The sequence below is a fragment of the Phascolarctos cinereus genome, unplaced genomic scaffold (assembly GCF_003287225.1).
Source record: "Phascolarctos cinereus isolate Bilbo 61053 unplaced genomic scaffold, phaCin_HiC Scaffold_1;HRSCAF=81, whole genome shotgun sequence".
In the NCBI taxonomy this organism is placed as follows: Eukaryota; Metazoa; Chordata; class Mammalia; order Diprotodontia; family Phascolarctidae; genus Phascolarctos; species Phascolarctos cinereus.
In genome coordinates, this window is record NW_027555514.1 from 285253036 (window position 1) to 285268668 (window position 15633).

Consider the following 15633-nt stretch of genomic DNA (forward strand, 5'->3'; position numbering starts at 1 on the left):
CACAGGTGGTGGAGAGCACAGCTGGGGTTCCAAGGTAGGCATCCAGGCTCTGTAATCAGGCCCTTCCCCACCATCCCCTCCCCTCTGCAGCCCCTCTAGAATCCTTGGCTGGTCACTAAGCCTTGGCCAGAGGCTGGAAGACCCTCACCAGCTTCCCAGGCACCAGCCCTGCCCCCCCCCGGGAGTCAGGCAGTCAGTCCCAGGCTTTCATGGTTGGGAGCTTGCTAGAGTTCACCAGATCTCTGGACCCCATCTGGAAGCCCCCTTGCCCCATCTCAGCCTCTGGGAGCTCCCTAGCCATGGAGCCAGCTGGACCTTGTGGGGTCCAACAGACCTTTGTTTTTCATGACCTGTTCCTCTGCCCCCTCCTCAGATGCCCCATCTCAGATAACATCCATTCCTAACCCTCATTCCCTTCTCCCCTGCCAGACCCTCCCAGCAGAACACAAGACTCAGAGGACATAGGTTCAGGGCCCAGCTTTTCCCAGCTGGGTGACCCTTCCTGCCTTGCAGCCTCAGTTTTCCCTTCTGTAAATGGGGGGGGTTATGCTAGATAATCCCTAAGGTCTCATCCAGCCCTAAAAAGTCTATGACTGGTTTTAGTTTGGACGCTTCCTGACTTTCATGTACTTTACAAATTCTGGGCTTCATCTGTGGAACAGAAGAGTCAGGCTAATTAGTCTCTAGGGACCCTTCCAGCCCTGACCTCCTGCCATGTTTACAAGGGGGAAAGGAAGCTACGAATTCAGAACTAACAACCCCAGAGAGGCCCTGAAACTTTCTAACTTAACTTTGAATTGGCCCCCGGGCCCCTGGCCCAGCTTACCTTCCCAGGCTCACCCTCAGCCAAGGGAGCCAACTAAGGGGTTTTCTGATGGAAATCCTGCCTTCTGGGTTTATTACCTTGATCGCCCCTCTAGGCCTCAGTTTCTTCACCTGTAAAATGGCACTTGATGGTCTCTGGGGTTCCTTCCAACCCTAAGTCTACAATCCCATGACATTATGATCATGGGAGTGAGTGGTGGGGGTGAGTGAAGGTCATCCACATTCTTATTTTGTCCATATTAGTCAGTCATCGTCAGCAAGTGTTGACTAAGAGCCTACTATGTTCCAGGCACTCCACCATGCTCTGGAGATACAAAGAAAGGCAAAAGACAGTCCCTGCCCCTCTGGAGCTCCCAGTCTAATGAAGGAGACACCAAAACTAGATGCCTAGCTCATTGGGGGAAAGCAAATGAATACAAACACTGGGGAAACACATTATCTCCATCCCTCCCTCCCCAAATACAGACCATGGCACAAAGATCTGGCTGTCCGCATGTGTGTGCATGCATGCGTGTGTGTGTGTGTGTGTGTGTGTGTGTGTGTGTGTAACACTGCAGCAGGTAGGATTGAAGTCAAACAAGCGCACGTATCAGAAGATTGGGGGTAAGAGAGGAGGGAAGCCCCAGGACTCTGGTCCCGATGATTCTGGACACAGGGGGATCCCAGTCCCCACCCTATCTTATACTATACCCCTTGTGGTACAGTTCAAGGGCACTGAATTTAGAGTCAGGAGACCTGAGTTCAAATCTTGCCTCGGGCATTTACCAACTATGTGACCTTGTGCAAGTCACTGTAGAATGAGGGCTCCATGTCTGAGATCCTTCAGGATCTTGCCTTTGAATCTGTGATGGGAGCTGGAGGTGGGGGGGTGGGTGGGGGGACGGGCCACAGACATTGCCCTTACCTGGTTCTCCCCCCCAAGCAAAGCAGCCAGACTGCCCCCCCTTCTTATAGAGGGGAGGAAGTGAAAAAAGACCTTGGAAAGTTACAAAGGGAACCAAGACTTCAGCAGGTTCCCCTCTCTCTGCCCCTGAGGCTCTCTTGGGGCCTCCTGGGACACCCAGCCTCTGCTTCACCTCCCTACAGGAAAGTCCAGCAGCAGACATGGGGAGGAGTATTTCTTGGCTTGCTCTGAAGGCCAGGACATCCTTCCTAGCATCTAACCTGGAATCTCTGCTGCCGGGAGAGAGCTCTCTGACCTCTCCTGGAGGACACAGAGACCATTTGGGGAAGGGGGGGTGGTTGAGAAAGAGAAAAGGGAAATGTGTATAGCAATGAAAACAAAGAACAGAAAATGAAACAGGAGAGAAGTCAAGCCCAGAGGGTTCCCAGTCTTGTGAGTTGGCCCCTTGGTTAAAGGTAACCCTAACCATCTCCCCTTCCTTGGGTGAGCTTGGGGCTGGAGGGGCACCCTGCACCTTCCTCACAGGCAGTCTCCCTATCCGCAGCCCAACAAAGCCCTGGAGAACAGCCTGATGGGATGAGGAAAACTCTAATAATTCAGAGCCTTGGATAATTCAAATCCCCTGAAAGTACAAAAGACTCATTTTCTTTGGCTTTTTCCCCAGTTTACTGGATGATACAAAGGACTCTTTCAGTCTTTTCCTCCCTGTGTTAGGCACACGGTGAGGGTCTGCCTCCTACAAAGCTAAGGCATAGTCCGGCATAGAAGAAATGTAGCACCTGTTGGCAGAAGGAGCCTGGATCTGTCCAGGTCCTGAAGCAGTGACCGCTCCATGTGATAAAGAACCCTTGGAGGGACAGGAGTCAAGGATCTATCCATTCTAAAAGACAGCATGTCTGTTTTCACCCTGGTTCCCAAAGCACCTGTTCCAGTGCCTGGGAATGAACACTACACACTTAATAACTACTTATTAGATAGAATACGCTAGAATCCTGAAGCAAACTTCTGGGGCATGGAATTTGGGGACGTAGTGGTCTATAAAAGAGGATCCTAGAGCACAGAGCAAAGGGCGGGGGATTCCCAAACCTGGATTCTCAGTCCTGGTCTCAATTAAGTCCCAAGCAAGAAACAAACTAAAACTTTAACCTGTTCTGGGGCAGGGGGAACTCTTTAAAAAGCTGGATGGAAGAGAAAACTATTGGTTGACAAGAAGTAGAATTGAGAATGTCACTGATTGATTTCACTATGTTCTGATAAGCATTTAATGACTCAGTTTTGCTTGAAAAAGGTTATTAGCAAATAAAGTTTCTTCATGAAAAATTCATCCATTTCATTCTTTTGCATATATGCATGGGGAACTCCAGAATTAATTTCCTTTCCATTGAATAGAGAGTACAGGGAAGGTACACTGAAAACCAAGGGTTATAAAGACTGAAAAAAAGTTTGGGAACCTGTCTTCTAGGTTGCTGTGCTGCAGATCAGGAACCAGCAAATTGCTGACTGAGGTCAAATGAAGCCAGCCACAGGTGGCAGCTGGATTGCTCTAAATTCCTGTGTTCTAGAGGACCATGTGCTAGAACTCTACGCTCAAAAAGTCTAGGTTCTAGTCTTCATCAGGCTAGAAGTCTATGCTCTAGACCGCTGTGCTCTGAGAATGAATAAAATGCTAGGATCCCATGTTCTAGAATTCTATCTGGAGGGAAATCTCATTAGAAAATGATGAGTTTCCTGGGGGCAAGAAAGGCATGATGAAGATGGGCAGGAGGTTTTATTCCATCATCTGTTTCCTTCATATTTTTCAGAGGCAACTAGAGCCCCCAACTCCCTCACTCTACCCCCTACTGGTCTCCAAGCCACACTTTTTGTCACTAACACAATTGCCTGGTAAAAATCTCCATAAGATAATATAGTTATATACCAAATATTCCATGTACTTCTGAGGATATTCCCACCCTGGGTTGCGAATCTTTATTTTAGAATAATGGTTTCTAGAACATCTGTTCATAGAATTCTAGAACATAGGAGGTTAGATCATTACCAGGGAACATAGAATCCTAGAATATGGAATTATCATAGAACCCTAGAGTTTAGAGGCTTGGGGGGAGGGGTAGGGGTGGCAGTAAGATGAATGAGAAACCAGCTGGGGGTGGTGGGTCAAAGAGAGAGCTGTGGCCAGAAGTCCCCTCTAGCCTGGGCTGGGGTGGCACCTAGGGCCCCCAAGGACTGAGTTGTCGATGGGGCCAAGTACCACAAAGGGGCCCCCCATAGAGGCTAGCCTTTAAAAAAATGAAAAATCTTGCTTCTGATTTGCATATCCCTAAACAGGCTTCTAGGGAACAGATCACTCACTTATAGCCAGTGCTTTTGCCCAAAAAAAGTTCCAGAAATGTCATCAACACCATCCCCCAAATGCCAGCTCCTCATTTCTATTTAAGAACCCATCAAATGGGTTCAAATCTCAGCTTGGGCACATAATGCCTGTCTGACTTTGGACAAGTCACTTCCCTCTCTATAAAACGAGGGGGTTGGGCTGGATGGTGGCCTCTGGGGTCCCTGCCAGCCCTAAAACTATGATCCTATAACCCTTCATCAAATGCCTTCTCTGTGCCAGGGGCTAGGACAGCAAACATGAATAAAAGAAGCTCAGAATGTCAGGCTGCAAAGAAGCCTTAGAGATCACAGAGTCCACTTGACAGATGGAGAAATTGAGGCCAAGAGAATGGTTTGCCAAGCATTATTCCATTAGCAAAGATAGGATTCGAATCCTGGTCTTCTAACTTGAAATCCCATGTTCTGCCCACTGTGCCTTGTAATAGTAATAACAATTAATCAATAATAATAACAATAATACAATAGACATTCCCTTTTCTATGGCTGATATTAAAGTTTACAAAGCATTTTCTTCACAAATGTCCTATGATAAAGTATGTACATACTATACTTACATATGTAAGGACTTCTAGTCTGTACCCATGCTCTAAGGCTCCCCCCAGCTCTGATATTCCATGTTTTCAGATCCCTTCCCACTCCCAGTGCATTATATAGGATTCTGAGCAGATTTAAGTAATAATTTAATAATAATAATAATAATAAAAAAATGGTTAACATGTATGTGGTGCATATAGATTTACAAAAACCTTTATATATTTTATCTCATTTTATTCTCATAACATTCCCATGTGGGCAGGTGTCATAACCCCATTTTACAAAGAAACTGAGACTCAGAGGAGTTAAGGGGCTTACCTAGAAGCACACAGAGAGTAAATATCTGAGGAAAGATTTGAACTCAGTCTTCCTCACTCCAAGTACAGTTCTCCATTGTGGCATCTACCTGCTTCAGAAGTTACAGAGAGCAGCTTGACTAACCTAATCTCTCCATTCCCCCAAGTATCTCTCAAACTGCTGCCAGGTGGTCTGAGTATTTTAATCACAGTATAACTGTAAAGGGAGGTAGGTGGTACCACAGTGAATACAGCTCTGGTCCCAGAGTCAGGAAGTCCTGAATTCAAATCCAGCCTCAGACACTTACGAGCTTACTTAACCTCTATCTGCCTTAGTTTCCTCATCTGAAAAATGGGGATGATAATAACACCTACCTCCCAGGGTTGTTATGTGGATCAAATGAGATAATATTTGTAAAGTGCTTTGCATGCCTGAAAGCATTCTATAATTGCTGGCTATTATTAAAGGGCTTACTATCAGGCATGGATAGTAATACTATCAGGGATACTATCAGGCAGAGGAGAGAAAAGAGAAGGTCCTGGCCTTGGGTTGAGAGCCTCTTTCCTATGCCCTTGGAGGGAGGATGCTGTGGCTTACCACCGAGTCATTCTGAGTTGCCGGCCCACCCTGTATCTCCCCCTCTAGATATCAGGTCTGTGATACTGAGCGACCACAGGGTGCACAGTGGTGCCTCAGCTAGGTGAGTCCACTGGCCTGCCTCATGCCAGGCATAGGAGAGGGAGGGAGAGAGAACCCAGAACACAATCTGGCCAATTGCATTTTTCAGTAAAAATGAACTCTTTATTAAAGTCTCAAACTATGACAGTGAACTGGTCACAAATAACTCTCGTTGCATGTATTTAAAAATAACCACATTTCACACTGTGAACCCTTTAAACACTTCAAGATTGGCACATTTCCCTCCTCAACATTCCTGTTTGGTGGGTAAGGATACGATTTCACAGAATCACAGAAACCAGAGCTGGCTATGGCCACCGCCGTCTCCTAGACCTGCCTGTGGGTTGATCTGAAGGAATTCATCTGGCATCTACCTGAAGAGACCGTGCTGGGTACAGTACAAAATTGGGAGGAATACAAACAGCTAGGTACCAGCTAAGCACTTTTAATCCTGATGGATTTCAGCTTAATCCAGCTCATTTTCCTTGTTTTGTTTAAAGGAGAAACCCATCTCTTTCTCAGTTACAGGAGTGCAGAAGCCTCTACTGTCATCCCACCTCGCCCCATCCCAGGGCTTCAGGACGTCTTTGCTGCCGAAAGCTCTTACCTGTTTATTTGTGACTTATTAGGGAAAAGCTATTGATTAGCTTCCTGGAGAATCTTAGCAAGTTATTGGTTTGCCTCTTCTAGCTATCATATGTATGTATATATATATGTATGTATGTATGTATGCAAGTAGAGAAGAGAGAGAGACGTAGACAGAAAGCGAGACAGAGAGACAGAGACAGAGAGAGACGGGTGAAGAGACAGAGACAGAGAGACAGCGAGACAGAGAGGCAGAGAGACAGAGACAGAGAGAGGAGAGAGAGAGAGACTCCCCCCTAATTGGAGACTCTTTGCATAACAGTGCTTCTGAGAGGAGGATTCTGGGGGATCTGTGTCATACTACAGAGCCATGAATTCCTGGCTTCCAAGCAAGTTAAGGGGTTTTGTTGGGGACCTGCCCCACTGTCCCTGCCTAACTCCCTGCACTTAGAAGCCAACCTCAAATAGCTTATTACCTTGTCGCAAGCTTCTCACTGGCTCAGCTACTTTGTAAAAGCAGGCTGACATTTTTTTTTCTCTCTCCAAGAACATTTGGAACCATGGGTGAACCCACCTGAACTTCCTGAAACAGACCTCAGCTGTTGCTTCCTTGCAATTCCAAGGTGACCACGACTGCTTCCCAGACTTGTCTTTGGCTGGGGGCTGACTGGGGCCATCTTGCCTTAGGAAATGAATGAAGTGGAGACTTTCTAGCATTGCAGGATTTTGAGCTGAAAATGGGCCTTGGGGACCACTAAGGTCACAATGAAGGCAGCTGAGTCACAGAGAGAGAAGGGAACTTTCCAAAGGTCATGTGGTGAGTTCGAGGCACTCATGGGACTCAAATTCCCTGTTATGTAACAAGTATAGAACAGACTAGGAGTAAAGATCATAATCCCAGAGTTCATTTTACAGAGGAGGAAACTGAGGCAATGAGAGATCACCCAGGTCACCAGTGGCAGAGCCAGGATTCAGACTCGGAAACTGGGTCCCTTTCCATTGTGCCCCACTGCTCCCCAGGACAAAGGGCCAAGGTGAGCAGCAGAGATGGAACATGAAGGGAAATCAGGAAAGTGAGGTGAAAGGTCACAGTCAAAGGGCCCCAAGTGGGGGTGCCCCGACCATTGTCCTTGGGGCCCCTTCCTTTGGTGTAGAGGAAGCCTGTGGAGCCCCCAGACCTCCCTTGAAAGCATTTTTGTGGCAAGGCTGGGTAAGTGCCAGGGCTTAGGGCAGGGTTGTCAAGGAGAAGGGCTTGGAAGACAGCCCAGGAAGGGTCGTCCACTTGGAGCTGGAAGGAACTTTACAAGGATCTAGGCACACACACCTGCTTCATTTTACCTAGGAGGAAGCTACAGAGGAGGAGAGAAGGGACCAAAGTTCTACAACTATTGAGTAGCAAGATTTCAATCCAGTGCTTGCAGGGCCCATTACACTGTGCCATCTCTGTGGGACATCACACAGATGCTATCTCTGTAAGTAGACCCGGGAGGCAGGAGGCCCACAGGCCCCCGGGGAAGGGGGTTCTTAGTCCCTTGGAAGGAAAGGAAGGCAGGGTTCTCAAGCCCGGGTGGAGCAGCTGGAGCAGCTGGAGCCAGCCCTTTCCTACCCGGCTTCTTCCACTACAGCTCCGCGGTGATGGTCTTGGTGGTGACAAGCTCCATAGCCCCCAGCTCCGTGGCGGGCACAGGGAAGCTGTGGCTGGGCGCTGAGCTGGGCTCAAGAGCACCATCGCACTCTTGAAAGGGATGCTGGTCCTGGGCTTCACCCAAGCTGCTGTTCTGGGTCTGCATGGCTTTAGGTTCTTGGTGGAGGGGGAGATCGAGCCCTGGGAGGAGGGGCAAGAGCTGATGAAAGGTGGGGAGGTAGTGGGGGAGGGTCAAGCCCTGGTGGGGAGTAAGAGCTGATGAGAGGTGGGGAGGGGGGTGGAGTTGGGGGGGAGAAGAACAAGGGCTGATGAGAGGTGAGGAGGAGGGAGTGGGGAGATCGAGCCCTGGGAGGAAGGGCAAAAGCTGACGAGAGGTGGGGAGGTAGGGGGAGAGGGTCGAGCCCTGGGGTGGGGGGAGTAAGAGCTGATGAGAGGTGGGGAGGTGGGGGGAAGACTAGGGTCTGTAATCTGGCTTCCCTCCTCCTCCCCCATTCTCCCTTCCCTTCCTCCCTTCTCCACCCCAGTCCCTAAGCTTCCCATTCCTACCCCCACAGGGTTTCTGCCCCACTCCCAAGTCCTAGGCATCTCCTCCTTGTCACTGGCTCAGCTGACAGCCAGGAGTGGAGACAGCCGGGAGCCTTGGGAAGAGTGCCAGAACTGGGAAGTCAGAGGACCTGCGTCCAAGTCTCCTCTGGGGCCCCTGGTTTCTTCATCTTTAAAACAGAGACAAGATGGACAAAAAGGCATCTGAGCTTCCTTCTGACCCCAGACCGATGAGCCCCAGGCTTCTGGAGCCCGGCTGTATCCTCAGATATTGGGGAAGTCACAACCTCCGTGAGTTTCCTCCTCTGTAAATTGAGGGGGCTTAGAGGAGACGGTGTCTGAGGCCCCTTCCAGCTCTGGCCCTGTGACTCAAGGCTGATCCCTGAGAGGCCCCTATAGGCAGAGAGAGCCCTGGGAAAGAGGCCGCTCTGGGAACTCCCAGCCAACCAGGCTGACCCATCAATCAGGGCATCTGGAACTGGAGGGAGCCTTAGAAACCATTGATGCCATGCCCCATCTTGCCCAAAGACCCAAGGCTCCCAGAGACTGGGAGACAGAGCTCCAAGGAGTATATTCTATTTTAGGATCCTATGGCCAGAGCTAGAATGAGCCTCAGAGGACATGGAGGCCATCCTATTTTTTCAGGTTAGGAAACTGAGGCCTGGGGAGGTGATGTGATTTTAAGATTTTGCAGCATCAGAAATGAGATTGGAACTCGGGTCCTCTGACTTCAGAACCAGTTCTCTTTCTGCAATATTACCCAGTCTCTCTTGGTCTGTTTCAGTCTAGGACTGTGGCTGACAGAAGGGACCAGCTCAGGAGAGTTGTGTCCTCCTGGAGTGTGGTCTCACTCACCCTGAGCTAGCTCCCTGCTGGGGCCAGCCTCCTCATCAGCAGGGGCCTTCTCCAGCCGTCTCTGCAGCAGGCACACCAGTAGGCCATACAGCATGGCCAGCACCAGCGCCAGCCCTATGGGGATCCCAAGGAGGAAGTACGGGCCTGGAAGCATTCTGAGGATCGAAGTCATTGACGTATTGGACACTTGGGTCATCAGCGTGACTGTCTCTGAGGAGCTGGAAATGTTGTCTGGGGACAGAAAGAGTCAGAGACCCAGAAACTGAGATGGTCGAAGGTGATTTAAGCCAAGAGAGATAGAGGAAGACAGAGACTGAGAGCTAAAGAGATAGACAGAGAAAGAGGCAGAAAGGGGAGACCAAGAGAAAGACAGAAACAGACAAAAGATGGAGATAGATAGATGGAGAGACAGAGGTATAGAAAGAGGCAAAGACAGAGACGGAAAGAAAAATAGAGACAGAGAGGAAGGGAAGGAGACAGAGAGACAGATAGAAAGGCAGAGCCAGAAAGAAAGAAGAAGACAGAGATAAAAAAACAGAGAAAGGGAAATATAAAAATAGGTGGGAAAGAAGGAGAGATAAAGAGAAAGCAATAGAGGGATGGAGACAGAAAAAGATAATGACAAAAAGAAATAGGGATAAAAAAGATACAGAGAGACCGATGTAAATAAAGGAAAAGAGAAATATGGAGAGAAAGAGACAGAGACAGAAAGAAACAGAGGAAGAGAGAGAGAGAGAGAGAGAGAGAGAGAGAGAGAGAGAGAGAGAGAGAGAGAGAGAGAGAGAAACAGGGGAGGAGGGAGGGAGAGAGAGAGAAGGATGGAGAGAGAGAGGAAAGAGATATAGAGAGGGTTTTATGGTCTTATAAGATAGAGAGAAAAAGGAGAGACAGAATGAAAAAGACAGAGATAGGGTTACATTGAGACAGAAAGAGAAAGAGAAGCATAGGGATAGTGACAGAAAGTCGCAATGGAGGAGGAGCTGACCCCTTTCCCCAGCCCTATCCTGGAATAGGCTGCTTTGTCCCAGGAGGTGTCTGGGAGGAGGCAGGGTGGTGATGTGTTAGGGATGCTATAGAGGGCACTCCTGTCCGGGGGGGGGGAACATTGGACTAGATTGTCCCCAAAGCCCCGCTAACTTCAAGGATCCATGATTTGTGGATCCCAGAAAGACAATGGAGGTGAGGCAGAGAGAGAAGGAGGAGAAAGAAGAGAAGGAGGAAGTAAAGAAGAGAAGGGGAAGGAGGAAGAGAGGGAGGGGGAGGGAGGAGAGAGAGAGATAATGAGAGACAGGAAGGAAAATGAAGAGAAAAACAGAGAGAGACATAGGTGGAGACAGGAAATAGACAAAGCAGGTTCTCTGATCCTAGGGCTTTCATAGGTGGGAAAGAAGGGGGGACCTGTGGAGGAGGCGTGAGAGAGCCATAGACTGAAACGGCCAGCCATTCTGCGTAGGGGCCCTTGTTCCCACCCACCCCTGCCCCATTTCAGAGCCCTTGGTCTCTGCTGGAGCCTCCAATTCCGACTTGCAGTTACTGCCTCCTCCCCCTATCTGTTTGATGGTGCTGAGCAGCCATCATGGTAGATGACCTCGCCTCTCCCCTCCTGGTTCTCCTCCTACCTCCCTGACTGCTCCTTCTTGGTCTCCTTTCACGGCTGCTCTTCCTCACATGCGTTAAAGGAAGGTTCAAACACCGGGACTCAGCCCAGGGCCCTTCATCTTTTCTCTATTTGCACGTTGTTTGGTGATCTCACTTGCCACTGTGGCTTCGGTGATCACCTGTGTGCAGAGGGCTCCCAAACCTGTGGCACCCCTCGCACTCTCTCCCCAGAACTCGAGCCCTGTATTTCCACCTGCCTCTGACCTCTTCTCCTGCATGGCTCCCAGGTCCCTAGAGCTCGGCCGGTCAGGGATTCATCATCCTCTGCCCTGGCCTCCGCTCCTGACTCTTCTCTCTCTTTCAGAGGCCCCCACGCCTTTTACGGTCTGGCTGCAGCCCGGCTTCCCAGCCTCACATCACCCTTCATGGACTCTCCACTTAGAACATTACAGACTATCGAGTCACAAAGGGACCTGAGAGGCCATCTCCTTCAATCCACTCATTTTGCAGAGCAGGAAACTGAGGCCCAGGGAGTGAGGTGACCTGTCTAAAGACACGTCCTGAGACTCCACACCTATTGTGGTTTGGTCATTTCACTTATGTCTGACTCTGAGATACTGGAGTGATTTGCCATTTCTTCCTCCAGCTCATTTTACAGGGGAGGAACTGAGACAAAGTGGGTTAAGTGACTTGCTCAGGGTCACACAGCTAGTAAGTGTCTAAGGCCAGATCTGAACTCAGGCCTTCGTGACTCCAGGCCTGCCTCTCCTTTTACTTCCAGAGGTAGAACATTTTGCAGAGCTAGGATGACCAAGCTGGAGACTCTCTATCTTCTTTCTCATTCTGCCCTTTCCCTCCTCCACACCTTTGCTCATGCTGTCCCCTATGCCTAGAGCTCCTACTCCCCATCTGTACTGATTGGAAACCCTTCTTCTTCTGAGGGCCAGCTGGGATGCCACCCCTTCCATGAGGTCTTCCTTGACTTGCTCCTTCTGCATTCCAGGTGAAAACATTTTCTCTCTCCTCAAATTTCTCTGAGCACTTTGATTGGACCTCTCCTCTGTCTTTATCTCCTATTCTCATTATTTATGGGTTTGTACTCTGCCCTCTACCTCTCCCCCATATTGTAAGCCTCTGGAGGGCAGGATCTATGTCATGGACACCTTGGGTTGGAATCCCTGGGGTAGAAACCTTTATTAGGAAGCTTTTCCTCACGCTGAGCCAAACCCAGCCCTTCCCCCATTGCTCCCAGCTCTGCCTGGGGTCGGGGGGTCGGGGGGCACCAAAAAGGACAAGGCCGTTCTCTCTTCTTCATGACAGGCCTCCGAATGCTGGAAAACGGTCATCAGCTCCAAGCCCCCACCCACCCCCGAGTCTTCTTTTCTCCTTATTAAACAGGGTCTGTGCCTTCAGCCACACTTGGCACGGAATGCAAGAGCAGGAACAGAAAGGAGAGCATGGAAAAGAGAGAAGGGGAGAGGACAGAGAGGGTGGGAGCTGGAGAGAAGTGGAGAAGAGCAGGGAGAGGGGAGAAGAAGGGCAGAGGGAGAGAGAAGGGGAGACGAGAAAGGAGAGAAGACGAAGGGAGCAAAGAAAAAGAGGGGCGAGGGTAAGGAAGAGATGGGGAGAAGAAGAAGGGAGGGGGTAGAGCCGAGGTAGAGGAAGCTGAGGGGAAGGGGGTGAGGTGTTCCTACCAGCTCCAGTAGCCGTGGGGGTCTGGTACAGATTGCATGGTAAGCATTTCCTGACGAGTTCATCGAAACACAGGGGAGGACATTGCACGTTGGACCCTCCAGATCCTCGCCCCACCATCCTTGACTGCTGGCCTGCAGCTGCTGCTACCCAGCTGCCCAGGAGGCTTTTGAAGGCGAGCTCTCTGGGACCCCAGGAAGGAGGGGGCGGGTTTGGGGGCAGCTTTCCTCTCCCTGGCCGGCTCTGCGCTTCAGAAGTCACCGTGCACCTCCCCAGTCCCCATCCCAGCAAGAACATACCTGGGGCCCAGGGGCCCTGACTGGCTGGCTAATCCCATACCTTCCTCAAGTCTCTGACTGTGTGGCATCCCTGCCTGCCTCTCACAGTGCCAGCTTGCTTAGTGGTCACACTCTGAGGCATCCTGCTCTATTCCCAGGGGCCCCTCACAATGGAGCCTAGCCTGCAGGGGCACCTCCAAGTGAACAAGCTACTTTGGTGGTGAGTGAGCTCCCCGTCGGTGCAGGTGTTCAAGCATCATTTAGAAGGGTGAGCAGTTGGACCTGCTGATCAATGAGAGATTTTTATGGAGAGAATCTCATCTCGGAGTGTCTGATCATCTAACCCCAAATAAGAACAAGGTAGGCAGCATAGATCCAGTGAGGCAGAAAGGGAGACAGAGAGAAAAATGTAAAAAGAGGCTGAGAAAGAAACCCAGGATCAGAGACTGACCCAGGCGGAAATGGGAAGAAAAAGAGAAACGAAGGTTTTTTAGTCCTGGAGATGTCTTGGCCAGAGACAGGGACCGTCAGAGTAGAGATAGAGACAGAGGCAGGGCAAAACACAGAAATGGGCAGACAGGAGCAGAAAGGCAGAGACAGGGAAAGAAGCAGAAATAGAGACAGAGACATGAAGAGAAACGGCAGAGATAAGGAACAGGCAGAGATAGAGACAGACAGGAACAGAGAAAGAAACAGAGACTGAGATGATTTAGCTGACCTCCTCTGCTTCTCCTCCCAGCTGGCCTGGCCTCCCCACCCCCCAGCCACACCTGGGTCTCTGTTTGCCCCCCTCCATCCCCCTCCAGCTACGGTGTTACCCAATCTCCTTCCTTTGTGACAGAGACTTGTGGTCTACCCTGGCTCTTCTCCCTCAGCCCCCTCCACTGATTACATCCTCCTTTGACATCAGCTCTCCAAGCAAAGAATCCTTTTCTGGGTCCTTGCCTCCTGGACCTTTCTGCAGCTTTCAACAGTTGACCATGCCCTAAATGCAGGGGTGACTAAAAGCCCAACCAAGCCCCCATCTCAGGGGGGGGGGGATCTGGGTTCTCTGCCTTTGGCTTCAGAGATGCCCCTTTCTCCTGGCTAACCTCCTACCCCCCTGACTGTTTTTTTTTTCTGTCTCTCTCCCTGGCTCCTCATCACAGGATCAGAAGGGAGATTCTCTGGCTGGCCCCACCCTACATGTGGGTGTCCCCCCAGGTTCTGGCCTCAGCCAGAGGCTCTCCTTTACTCCCACAGCAACAAGGCCATCTCCAAAGCTTGCCTAAATCTCTGCCTCTGACCCTCTAGTGAGCTCTCCCAGGAACTCAGTCTGGAATAATAAAAAGAATGTGCATTTCCATAGGCTTTCAAGTTTGCAAAGTGATTTACAAAAATTATCTCTTTGGAGCCTGACCACAACCCTGGAAGGGAGGGAGGAACTGTTATTATTCCCATTTGGGGATGTGGGTATGCCCTCCACAATGCAGAACGCAGCCCAGACCTGACTGTCCATTGTGTCCTCCTAAGAAGTCAGTGCAGGGGGGCCTTCCAGTGTGCTGGGGCCCTCCGCAGGGCTATGTGAATCAGATGTCATCACCTCCTATCCCCCAGCCCAGTCCAGCTGTAGAGTGGGCACAATAAAATACGTGTTGCTGCAATTACTTTTATTAAGCCTGGGCCCCTCTTCCAGGAGGACAAGCTGTCCCCCATGTTGCCCCCCTCCCCTTTCCTTCTCTGACTCCCCTGGGAGCCTCCCCACCTCTTTTCTTGCTCACAGGGCCATGACACAGGAAGGTGTGTAGGCGTCCTGTCCCTGAGTGGGTGGGTTTGAGTCAGTGGGGTGGGTGTAGCTGTGAGGGGGGAGGGCCTGGAGGTGATTAAGGAGGTGATTGAGGAGAGAGGAGTCCAGAGGATGTGGCTGGAGGGGATGGAAGCCGAGTATGGGCTGCTCGCTCCTCTCCGGCAGCCCCTGTAAGGAGGGTGAGAGAATCCTTCTCCCTGTTTGACAGGGGGAAAACTGAGGCCCTGGGCAGTCGGTAACTACTACAAGGTTGTCTACAGAGCTAGAAGTTAGAGAATGCTTTATGGTCTTCAAAGCACTTTACATAGATGATCTTTGATTTTCACCACAGCCGGCGGCAGCTAGGTGGCGCAGTGGAGAAAGCACTGGCCATGAAGTCAGGAGGACCTGAGACACCTGACACTTACTAGTTGTGTGACCCTGGGCAAGTCACTTAACCCCAATTGCCTTTAAAAAAAAAAAAGATTTTCACCACAGCCCTTCGAGGTGGGAAGGTGCTGCTATTGCCCTCATTTCACAGATAAGGAAACCGAGACAGGCAGCAGTAAATGACTTGTCCAGAGTCACACAGCTCATAAGGGTCCGAAACAGGACTTCATGACTCCAAATCCAAATGTCCAAACACCATCCCCCCCAGCTGAAGTTCAAGCCAGGAGCAAAGCACAAAGTCAGGTCTTCATCTTTTAAGGGAGTGGCCGTCAAAGCCCTGCCCAGAACTCTCCAGGGCAATGGGCTCCTGGATGGAGAGCTGGGAGACCTCGTGTGTAAAGAAATCAGTGCGTGAGACCCAGATGTAATTTAAAGTGTGGGTTTATTAGCGCACGGCTGCAAGGGATATGCACACCCAAATCAAGCAGCCCTGATCAGGGGTCGAGCTAGGGTTTATATGGAAAAGAGCATGGAAAAGAAATGTCAGGAACACGGATGAGGTAACCCAAAGGTGCAGGTGTCTTTGGGGGCTGTGGATGGGAAAGTACAGGGAGTATACCGGACAGGGAGGGGGATGGATCTTTGGAGTCTG

The 15633-nt window shown here is 50.3% G+C and overlaps 1 protein-coding gene across 1 annotated transcript; it reads right to left on the reverse strand.

Annotated features, from left to right (window-relative positions):
* Positions 1 to 5730: 5730 nt before the first annotated feature.
* Positions 5731 to 13002, reverse strand: TNFRSF13C (TNF receptor superfamily member 13C). The gene is made up of 3 exons (XM_020982754.2): positions 12551 to 13002; positions 9258 to 9488; positions 5731 to 8039 (listed from the first exon to the last, which is right to left on the reverse strand). The coding sequence occupies exons 1-3, from the start codon at positions 12843 to 12845 to the stop codon at positions 7834 to 7836; spliced, it is 732 nt and encodes a 243-aa protein (XP_020838413.1). The 5' UTR covers positions 12846 to 13002; the 3' UTR covers positions 5731 to 7833.
* Positions 13003 to 15633: the final 2631 nt, after the last annotated feature.

Bases quoted from the DNA above. Each gene is read 5' to 3' on its own strand.
- TNFRSF13C (XM_020982754.2), bottom strand. From the start codon at position 12,845: ATGTTCTTGCTGGGATGGGGACTGGGGAGGTGCACGGTGACTTCTGAA. The intron at 9,489-12,550 runs GTAGGAACACCT...TTCTGTCCCCAG, and splicing joins CCCCACGGCTACTGGAGCTG to ACAACATTTCCAGCTCCTCA. The intron at 8,040-9,257 runs GTGAGTGAGACC...CCCTCCTCCCAG, and splicing joins CAGCAGGGAGCTAGCTCAGG to GGCTCGATCTCCCCCTCCAC.